Source organism: Chinchilla lanigera, unplaced genomic scaffold (assembly GCF_000276665.1).
Source record: "Chinchilla lanigera isolate Chin_1 unplaced genomic scaffold, ChiLan1.0 scaffold00005, whole genome shotgun sequence".
Classification (NCBI taxonomy): domain Eukaryota; kingdom Metazoa; phylum Chordata; class Mammalia; order Rodentia; family Chinchillidae; genus Chinchilla; species Chinchilla lanigera.
In genome coordinates this window covers 10,855,088-10,879,719 of record NW_004955406.1, presented here as the reverse complement: position 1 = coordinate 10,879,719, position 24,632 = coordinate 10,855,088, and the positions used below count along the sequence as shown (strand labels likewise).

Sequence of the window (24,632 nt, the reverse complement as noted above, 5' to 3'; positions counted from 1 at the left end):
ATATATAATAAAGTACCTGACTGAACTGTGAGACAGAGAGCTCTGAGAAGTCTAGAGAACACAGAATAATATGAACATAAGTGCATTGATACAAAAAATATCACTGATGTGCTCTTTATTCAGCACTCAGCACTGTTGTTTTATATCAGTGAGTATTTAAAAACTGTAATGGGGGGCTGGGGATTTAGCTCAGCGGCAAAAGCGCCTGCCTGGCAAGCGCAAGGTCGTCAGTTCCATTCCCGGTACTGGAGAAAAAAACCAAAAAAAATAAAAAAATAAAAAAATAAAAACTGTAACGGAGTTTCAGGATTTAGTCTCAATTGATATGTCCAATCCTACTTTTGAATTAAGATCTTAAAACTGTCAATCAAGAATTTTTTCAATTGGTTGCTGTTAGGTGTTGCTGTGTGAAGAATTCAGTCAAAAATTTTAAACTCCAGTGAGACGTGGTGCACGCATGTAACCCCAACACCCTGGGAGGCTGGGGCAGGAGGATCACAAGTTCAAGCCCAACCTGGGCAACTCAATACATAGTGACACTCTCTCTCAAAATAAAATACTAAAAAAAAATAATAAAAAAATTAAAAATAGGGCTAGCAAGTTATCTCAGTTAGAAAGCTCTAGGTTCAACCCACTGTACTGAAGAGAAGTTTTTTTTTTTAACTACAAACTTTTTTTAATTCAAAATCTCAGGCCACCTTAATACAATGAGCAAAGCACTTTTTGGCCCGTACACCGTCAAAAAAATTCCTGAAATGGAAAAGGTCACACATGGGTGAATTGGTCACAGTTCTCCATGCCGATAGGCAACTTAGTGTGTTCATGTGCCCAGCTTCTGAAGCTAAGTTTATCCCTTTTTTGTGGCTCAATAAAATATGAATATTTTCATAGGTGTGCTTAGACATAGTTGACTCTCTAGGTCCTTGACTGCAAGCAGTTGAAGCTTTACCTAAGGATACAGGACATAAATAAGATAACTTTAAAAGTGCAGTGGAGCAAACTAATTGCTATCAGAGAGACACAACACAAGGTGTTTGAGGGTACCAAGAAAAACATCTCAATACAGTGTATGTCAAATGTTCTCTGAACTGATAATTGGAGAGGGGAGACAATTTAGCAGCCAGAATGGCCTGCAAGTAGTATGATGAGAAAAGCGAGATGGAATTCAGTCAGAGATAGAAAATACAGGGCACTAGCAAGAAAGAGCAAGAGACAGAACGAGGTAGGCAGGAGAGGGAGCAAGAGAAAAGAGGACACAAGAGATTAGAGCAAAACACCGTTCTGCTGTCGCTCTCACCCGTTCATAGCTCCCTCTCTTCTGTTGTTGACACAGCTCTCAAACCCCAACATCTGGACCTGCTTACTTGCTACCCAGTACTGGTTCCAGTACCCTCTTTCCATGGTTGAAGTTCTTGGATCCTGGTCTTCACAGTGTCCTGGTTAATGGGGAAGCACCCCACCCCTTTCACAGGAATCCTGTCATGCTCCTCCCCCTCCTGCTCAGCATCTTTCTCCTTCCTCTCTCACCCCTCTCTGCCACCAAGGATCTGGTCAACCTGGCCTGGGTTCTTCCTGAAACCATCCTGTGCCATCCCCTCCCACTCCCCAGCCTCCACACCCTGGGCCTTTACTGCTTCATGAAGTCACAGCACAGATGTTTAACTTCATTGCCATCTGTTTTTTCTTCAATTTCTCCAGTCACTTCTATCCAAAGCTGTAGTTTCCCTATTTCAGGTAATGATCCCCTTCTCTCTTGATTAACCAATTAAAAACAAAAATGTTGGGCTATGTCCTCTTTTCTCCTGCACATTTTCCAAATCCTCATCCTTTCCCTCTTTAGTCCTTGAGTCACTGGTTGTCAGAACCCTGGTATTTAAACTATTCCCATAAGGACCTCACACATACCACAATGACTACAGCCCTTGCTGAATGCCAGTTGAGCCTGAGCACATTCATAGTAACAGTCTATACAGAAGTTTTCCACATCCCCATAATGCCCCATGTATCAGAACTGGATTCCTGTGGTTGGGTTTCAGAGATCCTCAGTCTGTCCCAAGTCCTTCTCTCTCCTCCCTGCTCCTACAGTCTGGTCACTGCTCAATTCTGCAAGCACAAGTGTTGGTGGTCACGATCTCAGGGTGACATGGCTCCTCCTCATCTTTCAAATTCAGCATATCCCTGCAGCTCAGTTTCCCAACTTCTCACTGATTTGTTTGACTATTTTAACTTGAATGCACAATCTACTCAGTGTTGTTTCATACATCTGTATTTATTTTACTACTATTTAATACTGTTGCTTTCTCTTACTTCACATTTTTCCACCCTGTCTTCACACACTACATTACAATGGGGGTCATGACTTCTAGTTTCATGTTTTGTTTTACTCCCATTTCAAGTATGTATGAAGAATACCATACTCAAGAGTTACTGAATAAAAAGTTAGAGAGTTCAACAGGAAACAACTGGAATACATTTTCAGAAATAGTTATGTGAAAGGCGCTGGAGGAAATAGAGCTGTGCTGAATGCAAACTTACCAGAGAAGACACTAGGTATCTTGGAAAGAAAGCTTTTGACAGTACGGATAGGAATTCCATTTTTTTCATCTTGCATGCGTGCTATGACGTCTTCCATCTAAATGATAAAGTAATGAAAAACTTTAGAAAATTGAACTTTTGGGAAAAAAATAGTTCTCATAACAAAGTTGTACTCAGTTTTCACAACTAAGCATTATACCATTTTCTTCCTTTCTAGAATTTGTCACATTAATATTTCAAGTTTGATTGACAGAAGATGGGAAAAAGAGCAAGGAAAAATGCCATTTGGGAGTTCATTAATCTGTTAATCAGAATTTTGTGCTCTGAGTATTTACTCTTTCCTGGTTTTTCACTCTTTGGTTATAAAAATTGAAATAAAAGAGTGTTTAGTTTTGAAATTGTCAGGAACTACTGTCATAGCAAATTCCCATCATATTAATGTTATTTCTGTTGAACTCAGTGTGAAAGAAAATAGAAGGCTTAAAACTATCTGCTTGGATTCCTCTTCAAGCAAGAAGGTTTTCATGATTTGGTTTACTATTCAAATTCTACAACCTGCCAGGAAATTCTCAAGGTCAGATTGGCAGCAACTGCTGTATCTTCTGCCCAGGCTCAAGTGAGATGAAACACACACATATACTCACACACACACACTCATACACTCACATATACACATATACTCTTACACACACTGTCACACACACTCACACACATTCACACACACATACTCTAAAATGAATTTCCAACAAGTGGATTCTACTGTCTCTTTTTAAGTTGTTCTCTTTGTTCTTACCTTGTGTTCTCTTCTTTGAAATTTTCTCACAGTTGCAGTGGGCTGTGCCTCACAAAGTCTGATGTAGAACTTTGTTCTAAACATTTATTCAAATTATAACCTCAGACTTTCCTCAGGTGTTTTCCATGTCTGGGGAAGTATTCACACACACACACACACACACACACACACACACACACATACACACGCCTAAATACAGTGGAATTGGACTTCAAATCCAGTTATCCATTTATTCATTCCACAATCATTCACCAACTGTAGGTCAGACTTACCATCCAGCACTTGGGATATGAAAATGAACATGACACCCTAGAGCAAAGTCAGTCCATTGTGAAAACTCAGTGAAATTTGAGTAAAATTTGGAGTTTAGTCCATAATGTGCCAGTGTCAATTTCCTGTTTTGGTAATCATGTTGTGAGTATGTGAGATGTTAAAACTAAAGAAAGCTGAATATAAGGTCTATGAGAATTGTCTGTGTTACTTTTGCACCTTTTTGTAAGTCTAAAATTATGTCAAAGTGAAAAGCTAAAAGAAGAACACAGCCTAAACTTTATATCAATGAATTATACAGCCTAAACTTTATATCAACACAGCTTCAGAATTATTTTCAACTGAGAAATCTAATTTGCTTTGATAGATATCATCAGATTTATTAAGACAAGAAATAACTGGAGATAAAGGGTAAATGCATTTTAATATAAAAACTGGTCTATCTTTGTTTCCCAGCCCTTCTAATTATCTTTCATGATACTTTGAGGAAATAAGTATCTTCTTGAAGACTCAGTTTCCTCACCCATAAATTTGTGACAATAATATTTGAATTATATAATATATATGATGCCTGCTTCATATATAGGACAATAAATACTGGATTTGAAATGTTCACATACTTGCATAGCCTTAGTACATAGGAATTTTTTTCTCCATCTTCCTGTATCTTAACATATAGAGGGAGCACCATTATCTTCATTTTCCTGTCTCTTTCTGCCCCTAAACTTCTCCAGGGGAGCTGACTGACCTATCAGACAGCCAGGAATGAGTTGGAAATGAGAAACTGGCCACAGGGCCTATCCCTTTTTCTTCTGGTTGGAAGCCCACATCCAACTCAACTGATGGAGAGAGGTCTGCTCCAAGGGGTGAGCCGATATGTTGAGGCCTATGTTTCAAAATTAAAGCTTATCTCTGCACAAACACTTCAGTAACAGCCTTTATCACCAATCAAGGTGATTTTGTGATCCTTATATAGGCCTACGCCTTCAGTTGTGGTTCTCAGTTTAGAATTCAAGTAGGAAAGGAGATGTGTTTAATTAGGCTTCTAGAATTCCACAATAATAATCAGATACCCCCACTTATTGTATAATAAAGATACTTCAAGTACAAAACCATGAAAATAAATATTATATCCTAACTTTTTTCTCTTTTTTACTATTTGCCCTTCATTCATCTGACACAATGGTCAGAAATGAAGAATAAGCTGCTTTGCTTTGCTTGGTATCTGGCCCTAAAACCTTGCATTATCTGCTTAATGGTTTAAGCCAGGCCAGATTAGACACAGACGGAGACTCCTCTGCTGCCCACTTTAATCACCTCAGCACTCAGGGATGCGGCAAACGTCACCCGCGCTGAGGGGCTGATTTAAGGCACACGGCAAGGAGCAGACGTGCTTTCTCACATCACCTCTCATTTCATTAGAGTCCAATGAAACAGGAGTAGGAGGCGGGCCATGGCAAGTGACTTCTGTGGTTGTATTTCAACATCTTCCATTTTTTGAGCCATAATTTCTACAACAGAAAAAAAAATTAAATTCTAATGCAAAAATAGAATTTGTGTTCCAGACTGGAAATGCGATGGTGGAAATATATTCCGTCCTTTGTATTTTTAGTCAGTTGTGATTTATTCATGAACCTTGCCATGACCTAGAAGGAGCAAGGAAACAAACAAATAAACAGAACAAAGCAACAAAAACTCAAAGCGATGACATTGGAGAAACAACTGAGTTTCTAAAAACTAAAGTCAGTCACAAATCCACATATAAAAGCACATCCATCTTATCCACTGCAGCTCGAAACATTCATTCGGCCTCATTTTTTATATTAATCCTGGCTTAACACATTTGATTATGTGCTTTCCCACTTAGCAACAGAAATTGAGTGAGAAAGAAAATGCTAAAAACAGACAAAGTACGAGAGCAAGCCAGACAGCAAGAGGAATGTGAGCTGCAAGAATAACTAATACATAGGAAAACTCTCCGTAACTATTTCCTTTAGGGCAGAAATCTCAGCTATATCAAGAATTCGGAAAAGATATACATGTGTGCTCATGTGTGTATGTGTGCATGTATGTGCATGCACACATACACACTTTTTCCCCTAGTGTCTTTTAGGATGCCCCAAAGATACCAAAACTCACATATGCTCCCATCCCTTCTAGAAAATGACATAAGATCTACATATAACCTATGCATATTTTCTTGTATATGTTAAGTTGCCTGTAGCTCACTTATACTATCTACTACCATTTAGGGAATAATGACAAGGAAAAGAGTCTGTACATATTCAGTACGTGTAGAATATTTTTTGGAGCATTCTTTGTCATTGGCGGGTTGAATTCACTGATATAGAACCTGCAGGTACAGAGGGCTGACCCTGTACATGTATATCCGTGATGTACCGCATATTGTACATTACATATACCTATGTATTTGTAAGGATGCCACTGAGTGTAAGAAGAGCACTTTCACTCTCATAAGCAGGTTTCTCTTTACCGTTAAGTTAGAAGCAGGTCATGTGCAAGTTGTCTCCTAGCTACAAAACTCCTGAAGTCTGGAAATAATCATCAGTGTTCAGAAATGGGTAAGTTTCCTTATAACTGAAAAAGCCGATTCCCTGCCAGAGACAGAGTTGAGGATATTCAGTTGAACAAGGCCTTTTACAAATGTGTTTGCTTCTAACTGTCAGCACATTTTAGTTTCAATGTAAATAATACAGTGAAGAGGAGCGTGCAGTGAGGGCAGCAAGGGCCTGAGTTTGAATCTTGGCTGTGCCACTCAGCTAAATAAACAAGTTAGTTCATCACCCTAAAATTCAGTTTCATCCTCTATAAAATGGAGATGATAATTGATTATCTATCAACTATCAGGATTAATGAGACAATGCTAACTAAATATTTACCAAATAGCCATCCTCATCCTCACAGTTTTCTTCCTCACTCTCTTTGGAAACTATAGGCCCTTTTTCTTTTACAATCCAGCTGCCAAACATATGTGTAATCAAGTGCCTGATATTTATTAAAAGCAAGAATTTCTCAAGCAATACGTAGACAGAGATGCCTAAGAAGCTCTACCTTACATTACTTGCAGAAGACTGGATTTATGTTGACAATTTGATTAGAAGCAAGAACTATGTAAACTATGAAAATATATTGAGAACAAATGGAAAATGAGATTGTATCCATTCTGTCAAAATCAAAATGTCTTTTCTCTCACATTTTCTTGATGAATTTGCCTCCTTAGGTTTTTCAGAAAAACAAAAAACTGAACTGAATACTCTTCGCCAAACTAATCTTGTTTTCTGTGTAAACTAGTTCACTATGTGTGACAAAAGTAAAATGACATTTTACAAAGTAGCTTTGAGAATATCTATGGCTCAGTGTGTTCAAAAAATTTATACTTGTACTGTAAATCATTCACATTTGAGTTACTAGTAAAATTCAACAGGAAAAACTTAGTTTTCTCTTATATATGCACTTACTGAAATCTTAGCTTACTCATCTCTGTATACTCAATATCTAAAGTGCCTGGGAATAATGGATTCTAAATTTTCCAAAAAATGTGGGTGGGATGCTGAATTTTTTTGAAGCCATGGGCACATGTTTGATTTTTTCTGAGAAACTCAAAGCAAAAAGTTAAATTAAGATTTGGTCTTGAGAGATTTGAAATGCTGTCCCTTTCTTTTTATCTAACATTTGGTGGGAAAAAAATAAGCCAGAGGCAATAAAGTAGGACCAAAAAGCTTCAAGTGTTTTAGGCTAAACTATTCTTATTTTTTTATGGTTCCATTTAGTGCAGGTATTCTTCAGTTTACGTGTTAGAGGAATTTCTTCTTTCTCTGCCTTAAGGTAAATCAGTGGCCATCTAGGAGACCATCTTCCTGCTTGTAGGTGTGACACTCAAGTTGACTGTGGTGTGTAAGCTCATAAGATGAAAGGCTCTCCTGAACTACAAAACCCAGCTCTCTTTTTAAGAAGTCATAATTAGCCTTTTCTTTGGAATAGTTTTGGTGTCACTTCCATGCTTCTGATGTATTTCAAACACTGCTCAGGTTAAACAGTCCCCGCCTACACAATTGGGGGAATGAAAGACGGAGCACATTATGCAGACACATCTTTGAAGAATCACTAATTATTCAAGAGGGCCTTGGCAGACAGGGCTCCCACATAACTGATGAAAACAAAATCACTGCCTTGAAACCTTTCTAGTCTTTAATGTTCCAAACAACGGGAGTTTATTTGAATTTACTTGTAGCTATATTTGCCAGAACTTTACCACCATATTATATCATTACTATTGATTTCATAAGCCAACAGTTTCACAGAGACACCTGACTATAGACGGGCTGAGGTCAAATTAAGAGACTCGGTACCCTGTATTCTGAAAGAGAAATAGATCAATCTATTTCAAAGGAAGTTTTCCAACTTCTTATAGCAATTCCCCATTACACACAGATATTTGGAGATACAAATGAGAGACCAAGTGTACAGATTGAATGGGTTTTTTCCTTTGTGTACATATTTCCAACTTATTGAGCACACCACCACTTTAAATGTTAGCTATGAAAATGGGAGAAATCACCAATAAAATGGACTTCTTAGGCAATTAGGTGGTGGTAGGTATTACACAATTTAAATCTGCCTCTAATTCCTCTTTCTTAAAGAAGCCGTTCTAAGGAAGAAATGATTTACACTTTTAAGTTGAACAAAGAAACCAGAGTTCATCTCTTAATGAAAGTTAAATAAGAATAATGAGATTAAAATTTGTGACACAAACTGGTTTTTTTGCTGCAATAATTCAATTAAAGCTGCTTCTAATTGATATGATTTCCCTCACATTACACTTGATGGCAGTCAGATCTTAACTCAGAATTAATTACTCTTCTTATATGGAAAAATTGCTATTGTCATTAATAATTACAACTAAAAAATATAAACTAGTAAAATCTAGTTACATGTAGATCTGCCCTAGTCCATCCTGAATATATATTTATTTTTCACAAGACAATGACTAATTTAAAAGCTTTTTTATGCTTTTGACAGAAACAGAGGTAGATGTTTTTCATGTACAGATATCATTTTCATTGTTTTTAGGGTAATGCAGTTCTCATTCATCTCCAACAATACAATCTCTACTCAAAATAATAAACAGGTAAAATTTTTAAATGATGCTCATTACGCTTGTTTGAATTACTTGAGCTGGAAGTGACACAGTTCCAATGTAAATCATCATAAATGAAGTTGTAACTAATGTGAGATGTTTTCTACAGCTCAAAGATGAGAACAGGAGCTGGCCTCAGACACAGCCCCTCTTCAGATGTCCCCAGTGCCTCTTCTGGTGACAGCTTCCCTTCCTTTCTGGCTCCTCCAGTTTTTCAATGCAGCAAACATGACTGTCCGTACCTTCCGGGCTTTGCAGCTTATAGGCCAGGAACCTAAGGGGAAAGTGCTTATCACTCCCATTCCTGTATTTGAATTTTATAACCAAACCCCTGACCTATAATGCTGGAGGGGAATGGAGTTGGGAGAGGGGCTGGACAGACCAAAGAATGATGGTTAGTTATTGCTTGATTTAATCTGAAAACCTACTGAAAGACAGAGAGATAGAGTTACACAGTAGAAAAAATGAAAAAGTAAAAATAACAGTGAAGGAAAACTGAAAGAAAGAGAATGTTAACTATTGAAAGAGAATAAACCAAAGGCAAAGAGTGATTCAGAAAAGAACTTTGGGTAGACAAGCAAAATCACTGTAGGGATTTTTTCAGCTCTAAAAGAAAGAAGGAAATAATTCGGCCAAATCTCATACTTGGTGAATTACCAGAAGTTTTGGGCCACAGTAGTGTTTGACCAAGAGGTAGAAAATGCCAACATGACAAAGTAACTTGATTTTTCAGAACTCTCTTCTTCCCACCAGGTGTCACTTTAATTCTCAGGAAGACACGGATGCGATGACTCATCTCTATTGCTCTCAGCATAGGGATTAGTTGCCAATGCCCCTTGAAACATTGGGGAAAGAAGACAATAATGGTTTAAGCCCGATGATAAGCAGGATAAGGAAAGGGAAGGGAGAGGCTGAACACGTGAGTGCCTCAGTCCCTTGCTTCATCCTTGGCTTCAAGATGGGAGTGAACACAGCTCACATAGAATGAAGATTTGTGTTGAAACCCTTCTTCTCCTTCTGCCGTTCCACCCTCACAATTTTAATCTGTTTGAAATACGCCTCTGTCCTGATTCTCAAACCTATTTCTACCTTTGCGATTGTTAAAATTTACAGGTGGTCATTGGTCTGGACTGAGCTCCTGCACTATATCCAACACATCAAACAGAAATATGACTCACACTGAACTTCTATACCTCCAAACAGAAACTAAGTTGTTTATCTAGGTTTTTTTTTTTTTCCTCAAAAATACAGGGGAGAGAAAGCAAGAGGAAAAGGGAGAGAAGAAGGGGCCAGGAGGTGGGGGAGGGAGGGGGAGAGAAAACAGCCAAATCCTCAAACAGGCCAGGTACAGCCAACATGACCAGGAAGTCGCCTTTGCTCTAACCTTTAACAAGGAAAGTCACTTTGAAATGATCGCTCTGCTTTTGCTTTCCTCAGCCCTTTTCTGCCTGTGCACCCCACCTCCTCTGCTCAGCTTATCAGGAGGTTCACTCTGCTTGACAGTACAGGGTGAATTTTTGCCCAATACTAGAATGGCAAAAAAATCTAATTAAGATCTACAAACTAAATTTGTTTTAATATTTCTTTGAGATTGTCAGTTTAGTTCTGATGCGGCTTACCTGAAATTCTCTCTTATGTGGACTTCTTAGCTTGTCTGCACCCACAAGACTGTCAACTGCTCGGTTGACAATCTCCTAATTGAATTGGAAATAAGTCTCAATATTTCACCTCTTATTTAGAATTTCCATTGAAAAGGAAATCCCATAAATTCTCTATAAGGGGTTACTCAAATTTCTCCATAGTACGACCCAGAATTATTATTCTAGACTTACAATTTACTACTTCTAACCACACCTCACGCTCCAAAGATTCTTGGCAAATGCCCCTGGCTTCTTCTCACAGCCTGTACCTTCTTCAATTGTCACTTGCTGTGTTCCATCTCTGCCTGCAGAAACCTAATTTCACTTCTACGAGCCCTTCAAATTTTACTTTCTCACTGAAGTCCTTCTTTATCCCTTTCCCTATCATGCTTGTCCCTACTGAATAGAATTATAGCTGCTTTTCAGTTCCTTAACATCTCTGTCCTTCTTTCTTGATATCTACTGCAGACCATCTTTTCTATGACTTAAGTTATTTATATGCATGCATATCATTCCATTTCAATTATAAGTGCTTTGAAGATTTGCACCAATTTTGTTATCTGAGACATGGGCCATGAGGCAATTATGGAGGACTCCTAGCTTTTTCACTTTATATACTTCTGTATTGTTTGTATGGTTTGTTTTGTTTTACCCCGCATACATACAACTTTACTTGTATAATTATTTTTCCCATATGTATTACTTAAGAATTGTCATCTTAATAGCATTAATATCTTAAATGTTAAGCCTTTTATTCAAACATCTGTTATCACACATTTTGAGGTCAAATATCTCCAAACGCCTGTTACATGCCTGTAAACATTTTGTGCAATTGCCAGTGACCTTCACCAACCCAGCTGGTTGACCCAGAAATGAGGTTTGAATTTTTAAAAATCATTTAAATTCAAGCCTATTAGACTAACTTTTCTATATTCCTTTTTTGTTAGTCACATCTCTTATAATCCCAGAAGATGAAATCAATAGACTTATCAAATTAATACTCTAAGAAGAATACAGCAGAATTCCTCACAAACAAAAGACACCTCTTGTGGACATTTTATTGATACAAGTGCTCAATTTTAGATGAACTCCTTTTTTCTCTTATTTTAGCTTCTGGAATCAACTTGAAACTCTGCCAAACTCTAGGGTTTAACAAACATGGACCAAACATTCCTTGAAATTATCAATGGATATCTAGAAAACAAAATATCTAAAAACAGGCATTGAGTTGGATTGGAGAATACAGACCATGTCCTGGATTCTCTTGAGATTCTGGCAAGAAAGATCAATAAAAGATGTCAAGGTTACTCTTGGCTGCACTGGCCCTTTTATAACATTCTCACCAAAAGAAATGTCCTTCAAAATACCTCCATGCAGAATAGCACATCTATGATAGCTTTCGAGTGGAAGAATTATTCCACTATTTCAGTTCAATTTAAATCTCACCTTCTCCCAGTAGCCAGCTATGTCCTTGCTGTGAATAAATTTGTATAAATCTTTCTGAAGCCATTTACTTTTCCCAGCTCCTTCAGTAATGCACCCTGTATATAAATTACCAGTTACCTAAATTCATATGTAGTTCCTGTTATTATATATGACTTCTGTTGCTTAAGGTTAACAGAAGCCCCACCCTCTAGGGTTTGCAGAATTTAGTTACCAGCATCTTGCTTATTATCATAGTCACAATATTCATTAGTCCATAAACTCTGATTCTGAGTGTTGCCGCCTCCTTTGCATAATCAGCAGGCCCAGCTTGACATATAGATCACTTCCTTCTACAATTCTTCACACACACACACACACACACACACAGATTCATGAAAAAAATCTGAACAGTTGCTTGTCATTGAACAACACCGATCTATTTCTGGACACTTGCAATATAAATGTTCTCCCTTGCTCCCACCCCCCTCCAACCTATGACAAGCAGGACAACAACATCCTTCCAGTTCATCGCTACACTGAAAACCAGAGAATAAGAATATAGAAGCACTAATGAACAGAAGCACCTCTACTATCCTCCCAAATGGACTGAAAACAACAAACTCAACCAGTGTGAAAAGAAAGCTCTGCTCATCACTCTACTCTGCAATTCAGAGGAGGCCATATTTGTCAAAGACCCTGGACACACCCTGTAAATATGCGAACTGATTTGGAAACTTTAAAAACAACTGGTGATTCCATCAGCTTTCAGAAGCTTTGCCCTTCATCCTTTCCTCAAGCCAAAATTTCTTAGTTTTCCTCACATTTCTACCTCAAAAAAATGCTTGCCATTGCTTCCAGGGTATTTATATCTTAGAGATCATTACACTTTTTTAAATCTTCTATTGCAATTTAAAAATATTCACATCTACTGCTGAAAAGGGAACAGGTGTTACCTGAGAAATATACTTGAGCTCTTAGGAAAAAAGATTATGTCAAATATATCAGCTACATTAGAGTCACTACTGTCTAACTTGATTACAGAAAACCTAAATGGCTTCCAAAAAAAGATTTGGATGAATTTATGAGTGACAAAGACATAAATGGTTACAAAAAGAAGACAGGATTTAAATCAAGAGGCTTCACATGCATTGTTTCAGCTGTTACACTAAAACTTATTTGTAATTCGGCAACTATCACAGACAATTACCCACAAACCACAAAATGTACTCAAGTCCCTTCATCCATGTATCCATAAAAACTCATATTCGTGACCAGGAATGCCACAGTGTATCACACTCAAGCTTAACATCCATGCTTAAATATGAAGAAAGATAATAAAACCTAGAATTTGTTTTACTCCCTCCTTTGTTCCTCTGTGCCTATATAAAAAGGTCTCCCAGCATTAGACCTTCTTAGTTCATACTTTTGGCTACAGGATAAGGTGGATCAGTATCAACCCAATAAAAATAAACACAAGTAGATGGGTGTGACGTTTCATCATTTTATGAAAGATACCATTATGCATCCATAATTTCCACAGGCCAAGGCCGACAGTCTTAGAGAACAATTTAAAGAAAACAAAGGTGTGGGGTCCTTTCCAAGGATGAGGAAACGAGGCTTATCTAATGTTTCACCTATGTACATATTCACCTGGGTTGGACTCCTTTTTTCATAGAAACCACAAAGGACTGTCAAAGAATGCCATGCCCGACCGAAATGCTTTCCTTAAGAGGAATTCCCCTGGAGAATGAACCCTTCCCAATATCACTTCCATGATTATCTTTTCAATTCCTTCAAGGTTGATTCAGGACTAGTGTCATTCCAGATACACGGGAGAGATGTGAATGTATTACATGCCACAGATGCCTCCAGCCACTAGGATTAACTCTTTCACTTGGGACAGGAGCACTGTTCCTGGCAGGACCTAATCATCAAGGCATAAATGCTACTGGCTGCTGCTCTGCTTCCCCTGAGAGGAAACATGAAGATGTTAGGTTCCGCGTAGACAGAAGTGCTAAAAATACATAGTTTTAATGATGTGGTAACAAGAAAGATTACTTAAGTAATTTACTTTTATGATGATTTCTTTGTATAATGAGACCCAAAGATATTTGTGGAATCATTTTAATATTCTTCCAGGAGTTTCAAAAGGATGACCTTAAAGTCTTTGCCACTTTAGATGAGAGCAGAGTTTAGCTCGATCCACCCAGCCAGCTTAGCCCAGGAATTAATGACCTGCCTGTGACTCATCTTTCAAAGAAAGAGAAACGATTATCACTTGATGGTGAGGAAAAGGCCCTGCCAAAGGACAAAAGCATAATCATGTCAATGAGGAAGAGTCATCCGGCACACTGAAAATAAATACAGCGATGGCCATATAAGGACATAGCGGTCAGTAAAAGACTGCATGGGCGACTGGTCCCACAAAGCCAAAAGAGAGCTGAAAGTTGCCTGTGTCTAGTGACTCATTCACTGTCACAGCATCACAGGGCCAGCAGTGGAGCACAATGTACACTAGCACAATGCATGTGTTTGTGGTGATATGGATGCCAATACAACAGCACCACTAGTTGTATAAGAGCATAGTAGAGGGCAACCCACTCCGGTCCCCTTCTGTCCCTCTCTCAGACAGAAGCTTTCTTTCCCTCAATAAATGTATTCTGCTCTTAAAAAAAACAGCATAGAGCAAACAGCTATGTCCAGGATATAATATCTGATAATGATAACAAATGACTAAATTATTGGCTTGTGTGTTTTTTATACTATACCATATTTTCTTTTTTAGTGCTGAGGATGGATCCGAGGGCTTTATACATTCTAGATAATTGCTCTACCACTGAACAACATCCCCAGCACTGCGCTATAGTTTTTATCATTTTAAAGTATATGCTTTCAACTAGAAAAAAATGTCTACTGTACGATCGTACGTGGTTGGTAGCAGACTCATACATCTCATGCTTATTCTGCTTTTGTATTAGTGCATAATTATAAAGAATAATGGGTTTCATTTTGGCTTATCCGTGCATGCATATAACACACTACGATCATTTCCACTCCCTATTATCTCTCCCTTGCCATCCACCCACCCCCCATTTCCTTGGTCTTTTCCGATAGACTCCCTTCTACTTTTATGCAGTCTTTTTTCCCCTATAGAATTCACACTCAAGAGGAAACACATGATACTTGTTTTTCTGAGTTTGGCTTATTTACTTGACTTTTGATCACACCTTTCTTTTTTTCCACTAGATTTACCCTCATGTGGTTGTACCCATCCCAGCCCTGAGAGTGGGAGGCTCTTCCTGTACATAGCCTGGGTGTGCAGTGGACTATACTGTCCAGAGCAATGGAAGCACGTGCCAGCATGCCTTCAGAATATACTCTCACTGTTCAGTGATGTACAGTTCTATGTGTGTGGCAATTTGCTTATTCACCTTATAGGTTTCATGCTTTTCAAAGTTTTAAATTGGTTTCTGCTGCTGCTGAGCCTGACCTTTTTCTCCCCATGACATTCTTGGTTTACTTATTTCATACATTGACTTTTTAAATTTCCAATTCCTGGAATTCTTCAGAGATCGATGAGCAAACCGTAGAAAGGCGAAAGGAAAAGAGTTTTCACTTTAATTATACCCTTACTAGGGCTGCCAATTCGAGGCACTACAAAGTTAAAACGGATTTTATTTTTCAGATGCATTTGAACAGCTATATTGATCTTTCCAGCTCACTGAACTGTGAGCTTTAAACAGAAAATTCAATGGAACTTTTCTGATTCCCCCTTTATATCTGAAAGGCTGGAGACAGGGATTTGGCAAAATCACCTCCTTCCTGCCAATCCATCTATGAAAGACAGCTTTCCAAACAAGACGTAGTTCATTCACTCTGCCACACTCTCAAGGAAAAATTAAGACTCGTGGTGGGCGAATTTATACAGAATCTAGAAGCAGAGTAGGTCCAACCCTAGTACACAAACATGTAACTTTTGGCCCAAGACTTTGTTTTCCCTGTAAGTCCCAAAGGAGTCAGAATGTTTGGCTTTTTGCTTCCTGAAAACAGTTCTCAATGATTCTAAGAGAGAATGAAGTTTTTAAAAATGGATGTGCTTTTCTTCCTGCTATGTAGCTGTAACTTATTACCTTATGGTAAGAACATAGAGATCAGAAGGTCTTGGCAGTGATGTAGAATTATTTAAAATGATCTCTCCTTTTGATGAGTGTTAAATCCTACAGAGACTCTGAGATAGTTTGAAATGCTCTCTAACGAGTGTCAACAATTTCTGTATGTCTCCACCAACAAGAAGGCCTCGAGAGTGTTTATTCTCCATAACTGAGATAATGACAAACAATTTGTTTAAATTTAAGAAAAAATAAAAATACTGACAATATTTTAAAACTGCACCACTTTCTTTAACATTTTGATACCCTTGCAGGTTTACAGTTTCAAGAAGGAAGTGCGGAAAGAGCTGTCTTTCTTGTTTTGCAGAACCATGTTCGAATCTTGAGTCTGTCGTTTTCAGGATGATTTTAGGAGAGCAACGGAAGCTTTTGAAACTCTGTGCTCTTCCCTGTGAAATGTAAGCACTGCCTTCTGGATGGACATGTGCTGGACAGCATGGGCACCCCCATCTTTCTCTGCCCAGACTCTAAGATGACGAGTTCCAAGTGCACACTATTCTGAACAGAGGCTGTCCTATTCTCTGAGTGGCTATGCTGATCTTCTTTGTTCCCTTCCTTTGACACATTCAGTATTACATTCTCGTTGTCTATATGTATGTCTTGGGGCTGGGGATTTAGCTCAGCAGCACAGCGCCTGCCTGGCAAGCTCAAGGTCATGAGTTCGATTCCCAGTACTGGAAGAAAACCAAAAAATTTTTTTTAAAAACTATATGTATGTCTTATTCTGTTCTCTTTTAATGAAAGTTTCAAGAGGATAAATACTGGTTTAATCACATCTATAATCTAAACAATACATTTTAAAAGACCAAGTGTACAGAGACAACGGTGAGGCTACATATACTAGCCCAGAAAGCCAGACCACCAGCTCAGCAGCAAGAAGGCTAGAAGGGTCAGGACTTGGGCAGTGACTAACAGCTTCCCTAATCTATGCCCCTACTTTCCACCTCATGACAATCCAAAGAAAGCTAAAGATGCTCCAAGCCAGGCACACAGCATACCAAACTCAGCCTCCTCCCATGCCAGCAGCAGCTTTCTGTGTATTCTAATGTGGGTGGCCTCCAGTAATGTCCACGCTTTTAGATATTTCTTTATTTACTTATCCCACTACATTCCCGAGAAGGACGTGGGGTCACTCTTCGTCCAAAATGATGCCTTTTATAGGCTAAAGTTCCCTTCAGCCTGACATTCTATGACTGTAGAGGTTGAGGTCAAGAAAAACAGTGCTTTAATCACTTTTAGAACGAGTGATCAGAAATACATTATTCCCGTGTAAGAACAGTTTCTTCTGAACTTCTAGGGAAGTTTTTTGCTTTAAGCTTTTATACTTGAGAAGCTCAGAAAGGGCTTAATTAAACCCCAATCATTTCATCCTTAAGAATACTGTAGTGTTCCCCTTATAGCCATTGGCAGGCACACTTAGATGATTGCTTTTGGGAGACATTTATTCTTCCACTACACATAAATTCATTCTTCAAAAACGCACTTGCCCATTTTGTGGGCCCTGAAAACTAAGAACATGCAATGGAGGAGAAATGATCCACTGCCCCGTGTACTAGTACTAACAGAGAGAGCACAACAGGGGCTGGGTGGCTTTCGCCTGGCTCCTTCTTCCCTTCATGATAGTCCCGGGAACTTGTTTTGAATCAGCTTCCCTTGGAGAACATCGTTATTCTTTGCTCTTCTGTCTAAAGGGCCCTCCTTGTGTCATTCTCGTTGGTGTTAACCATGCGAAACAAAGAATTTAATTAGGAGATCTGTGAAGTTAGAAAGTAGAGTGATATGAAATCAAATGTCATGTGACCTATACTTAAGATACTCTACAAGTTTCATTTTCATGACTTTTTAAAACTTTTGTGGTTGAAATTTGAGACACAAAAGTAGCCAGAATACATTGGGTCCCCATATGCTCATCACCCACTTGTAAGAATCATCAAATTATCATGCCAACTTATCTTTTAAAAGGAATACAAGCTCTTTTTACAAAAAAAAAAATATTATTTGGGAAAATTTGTACTGCTTTTTCCATTTGCAATGAGTCTTGGCTAGCAGGTCTGGCTGCTGGCCTTCTGGCCTCTCCTACTGTGAATACTTTGGAGACGACACTTAACTTTGTTTGATCCTTTCTAACTTTTTTATCACCCACAAGACTGCAACTGTATGGGAGAAAAGTAAATGCAAAAATAGCAGTTCACATACACATTACTTGTATTAGTTCCTAAATTTGCTCCTAATAACCATGTAATAAAGTAAAGCAATTATTGCTAACTGCAATGGAGATATAGATCTGCTTTTTAGATATAATTTTCAGAATTAGGTAGCGCTCAGTGACGGACTGGAGGCTGCACAGTGGGTGAGAAGGGAACCTCGCGAAGCAGCAAACCAGGCATGCTTGCTCAATATAGCGGCGAAGGAGGGTATTTCACAAAGAACACTACAAGAAAGTCAATTTTCTCTTCCAATAAAAAATAAATGTTCCTGAGCACAGTCTCCTCTCAGGTAATTTGAGGAAAGGACTTGTACCATACTGAAAATGTTCTGTCTGATTGTGTGCAATAAGAACAATCCTTTGCATTTCAACCAAGACTCTGATATGCTCTCACTGCAAGTTCTGCTTGTCCTCTTACATTCCTCAGACATTACTGATTGGATTTACCCAATTTTAAAAATGAAACAAGACCTAAGTCATTCCTTCCATACAACTGTTGCTGAAACAAACATGCTATGGTTCTAAATGCCTCGCTAAAATAGATCGTATCTGTTATAAATCTACCATGTGGTAATGTTGAACGCCTGTGGTGGTCTGTGGTTGGCGACAGAAGGGCAGAAGGAATGACTTCCCAGAGGACAGAGCTTCCACTTGTGCTTTGAAAACTTCAGTGCACATCAGATCAGCCAAGTGGGCAGCTAGAAGCACACTGATAAATCTGACCAGCACAGAGAGCTTGTGGAGTAATATCTGTAGGAGACGTGGATGAGCGAGATGCACAGATGCATGGAAATAGAAAAGGAGTAACAAAATGAAGCAACCACAGAAGGAAGAGAAGCGGCAGTGCAGTTCAAATCAGATTAACCTACAGTCAGTGTGGAGAAGCCAACAAAGACAAAAAGCCTCTCGTGTAGGAAATCAGAGAATGACATTGAGAGCAAGAGCCACCGCTGCAGAGAACCAAGACATATGAGGTCAAAATTGAGGCACTTAGGTTAACACAATTCTCTCCTGCAAAGATTTTCCAGCTTTTCATGGCAACCTACAGTCATATAACCATTTTTCATCATGACCAGATAGTCACGTCTTCCTACAGACCCAGATTTATTTGAAATAAAAGTTCTACTAAACAGTGTATATCCTTACTCTAGGTAGTGAAGTGTATTATTTTTCTATGCAATTCTATTACATTTACATGAAAATATTAGTTACAACTCTCTCAATTGCTTTCAGGACACCCTGGGAGAACACAAGTTAGGTGGTGTTTAAAAATAAACTGTTCTACTGTGTACATTCCACGTAACATAGGCAAGTAGTTCTCATCCTTAAAATTCACCAAATCAAACCATAAAAACAAAACAAAATCCAGTAACCTCCAGTAACCACTTCATCTCATTCCATTTGAAGCCAAACCTCTTGTCTTCCATCTACAAAGAGTTTGTCAAACCCAAGGTTCTTAAAGTTTTTTTTATCTTATGACCTCTTCACATTTTAAAAAATTATTGAGAACTACAAATTTTTTTCTTATCAGGTGGTTTTTAAAATCTTTTGTTATTTATTTATTCATTTATTTTTGAGACAGGGTTTCACTGTGTAGTTCAGGCTGGCCTTGAGTTCACTATATAGCTGAGGCTGGCATCAAACTCAAGATGATCCTCCTGCCTCAGCCTCCCAAGTGCTGGGATTACATGTATGTGCCACCATGCCCGGCTCAGATGGTTTACATCTATTGATATTTAACCATTTTTAAAATTAAAACTGACTAATATAAAATGTTCTTTCATTAAAGTTACAAAATAAATCTATTACATGGTAATATAAATTTTTATCACAAATAACTATTTTCCCCCAAATTTTTAATGATAGGAATGCTACTGTTTTATATTTTTGCAAATCTCTTCAGTGTTTGGTTTAGAAGACAGCTGACAAATACTTCTGCATTCAGTTGGTTGCAGTATGTTATGTTCGTTGAAGGAAATCCGGCGTCACACAGAAAATGCCTTGAACAGGATGGGGAGTTTTATTAGTCTTGTCAGGTCATACAAGGTACTCTTCTTTGCTACTACACTACTTTCTTAATGTTTAGTTGAGCTGCAGAACCTGAAGCCTCTTCAATGACGTTTTCACACTCCTAAAAGTCAATGTTGTATTTATGTTTTGAATGGATCTTTTACCCAGGATTACCAAGCACCGGAAAGTACTGATCCACTGAGCTATTCAGGTTTCTCAAATGCTGACACACTCCATTATAAAAAAATGACAGTATCCAAAATGGCATGTGTTAGCATCACCACTGATCTCATGAGAAACACCTCTTACAATTGAGAAGTTGCCAGGCTCATCATGACAGTTACAAGTACTCCAGAGTTCTAACTTTCACTCAGAAGCCTGAACTTTGTTATTAGCACCTAATACTTTCAGTGGTTTTTCTGAAAACGACAGGCTCAATTTGTTCATACTTTAAAATTGCCAAGTATCTACATTTGGAAGAGTAGAGGTGGTCCACCACTTAATAATTCTAATTCTGATGATGTTTTGTGAAAAAAGGAACTCATTCCGGTTGCAACTCAAATGATGGCACAGTGCTTTTTCTGGAGACAGCCAGAATTTAGCATGCAGTCTTGACCTTTTTAAAGCTATCTTCCACCCTGGGATCACAGTGATGTGACGTGTTACAAGCACTGTAAATCTAATCTTTTGCTTTGACCTCAGGAGAAGTTTAAAGGGCTTGGAATAAAGGCCCTGCCTCATCCCCGATGCGATCCCCATGCATTTCTTTCCTTCCCAACTGGAGTTTAGAGTCATTTTCCAAGTGTATCCTCCTCGGGCACACCTCTTTGCCCATGGGCAGCCTACGTGGTAAAGATCAGCTAATTCTAGAAGATTCTGCTCAAATGTCAATGGCGTCAGGAGTCTTCTCCCTCACATCACTCTCTGTGTACCTTTACCACAGTACTTTCTACTTGATCTGATGTTCATAGCTTATTGACCTGTCTCTTCCATTAAATTGTAAATTTCTTAGGAGTACACACTTTGTTTTGTATGTTAATCATTTTGCCTCAAACGCATGCATATATATGCTTATAATACACTTGTTAAATTCATGAGAGGGTTAGATGTCCCCTGAGCTTCATTAGACCTCCTGTGAATGGGCAGAACTGATCTCAGGCCTGAAAAAGCCATGGCCTCTACCCAAAAGGGACAGCTGACTGCACCAGTAAAGGGTGCTCCTGTCAGTAGAGTAGCAGGCTGCCAAGTTTGTGTAGATAATTTAGGAAACAGGACACGGAGGGTTTAGAGTGAAAATGTACAAAGTAGGATATTTTAAACAGGGTAAGTACACTTGCTTCACACGACAGTCTGAATTTTGGAGAAAGATTAGAGAAAGTGTGTGTGTGTGTGTGTGTGTGTGTGTGTGTGTGTGTGGAAAGGTACTTGGGTTCATGGACTTAATTTTTCTATGATTTTGGAAAATAAGGCCATGTTTGTGTTTGTGTGGGAAAGATGGCTCCACAAACATGTTTGTCCCCTGAAGTAACATTTGCAAAGAAAAATGAAATGATGGTGCACGCCTGTAATCCCAGCATTCAGGACACTGAGGCAGGAGGATTACTGTGAGTTCAGGCCAGCCTGAACTGCATAGTGAGACCCTGTCTCAAAAAAAGTTGTTGTTTTTTTTGTTTGTTTGTTTTTTTACCAAATATTTCTGTTTAAGTACCAAATTGTGTGTGAACAAGAGTGTTGGTGAACTGAGGTACCACTGTGTGTGTGTGTGTATGTATTTTTAAGACGTATTAGAATGCTTTGACCCCAGGTCTCGTGTTATGATTTGTCAAGTTGACTTGTGCAAGAACCACCTACCAGATTAGTAAAACTCTCTGTGATTGACACACAGGCCATAAATTAAGGAAGGAAGACCCATTCTAGTTGTGGGTGGCACCAACCAATAGGCTTGTGGTCTGGACAGAATAAAAAAGGAAAGAAGGAAATCCCCCACCCCTTTTGCTTCTCCAAAGAGCTCTGGTTCTTCCCATCTCCTTTGGAGGTTCATCTCCAGTTCCTCCAGGATTCCAATGCAGACTCTTCTGCTTTCCATTCAGACTTGCATGTGTTTACTGTCTTGAATACTTCTCTATACATTATGATCTCACTGTAGGTTGCACTCCTTGCACCATTAAATACCCTCATCTAGGCCTCGTGGGTCTCTCCAGGCCCTGAAATATCATGAGAGAACAGATTTGGACAGGTAATAGTTGAGATCAGGAAAAGGGAATCAGTGGTCAAATTGTTTGTGAAATAATGGGTGAGAAAAAGGTTCAAACAGATGCCTCCAACAAAGGCTTGGAGGCATCTTACTTTTTAAACTTTCACGCAAGTTGTCTAAAAAAGATTTGTAGTTTGCAGTGCTTCTTAACAGCATTGCTAAAGAATTGTGTCTGGAGGAAAACGTCAAGAGCTATCGTTCAGCAGGACACACTTGGGGGACCCATGGTATGGGAAGGAAGGGAGGGAGGAAGAGAGGGAGGGAGGAAGGGAGGGAGGAAGGAAGGAAGGAAGGAAGGAAGGAAGGAAGGAAGGAAGGAAGGAAGGAAGGAAGGAAACAAGGAAGGAAGGGGAAGGGAAGAAGGGAGAAAGGGAGGGAAGGGTGACTGGAACAAAAAAAAATCACTAAGGAGTGGTAATAATAAATCTTTGGGAATACACCCTGTATTTCCTGGAGTCACACATAACCTGAAAAGCTTTGACCTGACTTTCCAGTACATTAGGGGAAGGAGTTGTCTGGAAGCTTACAGGAGAGCACAGTATTCTGAACTTCTAGTCATGATCAACTTGCAACATTGTGGATTAGGGAAGAAAGATTATATGTTGGTTCCCCTTTATTGTAACTGCTAATTCTTTTTCTAAGGATAATTACTAAGTTCTATTCCAACACTGTTTTTTTCACTTTTTAAAAAAATCACTTATTGTGTTGCCTTTGGTAAATCTCTTGTTATGCAGATGCATCCCCTACTGGTCTGGAAACACTCCAGGGGGACCACACCGAAGTAATTCAACCACTGGGCACCTCGTTCACCCCGGAGGCCCGCTGAAGGAGTAGAGTGAAAGCTGGATGAGTATGTGCTTTGTGATTACTTGTACCTTCTATTTAGCATTCTTTCCATGCTCCACCATACAAATGCCTGGCAAGTAGCATACATTAGGTGCTCAACAAATGATCAAAGGAATAAAACAATGCTGCTGCTTTGGACCCACCCCAGAGGCCTCTGCAACTCAGTGCAGCTACTCTCAGAAGTACCCGTGAACCCCAGAGGACATCAGAGTGGTGGCCTCAGTCCAGCCTCTGATGATGTGTGCAAACTCAGCAATACCCGCAAGTCCGAATAGGAAGACAGGTCTCTCTTCCCTAATTCTCATTATCCCAACAGCCTCTACATCTTATCTATCTACCCTCAAGCAAGGCCTCTCTAAGCCAGCCGCTCCTTTCTGGGTACTAAACAGAGCCTTAATTCACAGTCACAGCTGGACCAAACAGAGGGCACGCCCCTCTTCCCTCCGCTCTAATCATGCACCACAGCCGGGCAAGACCAAAGCTTTTGCTGCTTCCCCAGAATCAAGCAATCAAAACCTTAGGGGCCAGAGAAGAGAACACAGCTCTGGGTTTTCATGCCCAAGTTTTGATAGTACTAAACTCCAGAATGGTGCTGACTTACGCACCTACCCACTCTGTTCAGCAGCACTGCACTGAGCACCCTCTGGCCCCACCCCTGGAGGGGACCTGCCCCTTCCAAGCCTGAGGGCTTGTGCCCCTGGAGGGAAGCTTGAACCCAAGTGGAAGAAGAGAGCTGCAGCATGCTCAGTTATCATTCCGGATTACACTTACCAACTGATCCCATGTACCAATAGACTGGTAAGGCCTGGAGAAGTTGCTTATATAAGGAAGTGAAAAGTCTCTCAGAGAGTAAAGCTTTTGCCTCTTTTGAGACACTGGACAGGAAATGTTTCTGATGACCTTAAGTAATTTGCCACAGTCATGCTTTTTTGCTTCACAAACTAGATGTCAGCTGAGGACTCTGTGTCCTTGTGATCTATTTCGGGTTGTTTGGACCCTCCAGAGGGACTGTCTGAAGGAGAGTTCAGCCACGAAAGATTTCTGAAGGTTCTTTTCACAGCTCAGCTGTCTCTATGCAAGCATATGGCCACTGCCGGCACCACACTGAGCCCTACCTCAGTCCTTCACTGGCCTCCACAGTAGGCGCAACTCACTAAGCATTTAGGAAGTTTTCTAGAACTTATTTAATATTTGAGGGTACAGGGAGAACCCTACGTTCTACAGTACAGGGTTTGAATTTCTCTAGGTTGCTCCAGTTCTCCAGATCTCTCTCTCTCTCTCTCTCTCTCTCTCTCTCTCTCTCTCTCTCTCTCTCTCTCTCTCTCT

The 24,632-nt window shown here is 39.3% G+C and overlaps 1 protein-coding gene across 7 annotated transcripts in view; it reads right to left on the bottom strand.

Moving 5' to 3' along the window:
• Window positions 1–24,632, bottom strand: part of Rgs7 (regulator of G-protein signaling 7) — a gene marked incomplete at its 5' end in the record, with an annotated part of 458,438 nt that overhangs the window by 247,845 nt on the left and 185,961 nt on the right. For all 7 annotated transcript variants that reach the window (XM_013520541.1, XM_005374822.2, XM_005374823.2 and 4 more), the window contains 1 exon segment: window positions 2,536–2,632. In XM_013520541.1, coding sequence (XP_013375995.1) covers window positions 2,536–2,632 — 97 coding nt within the window.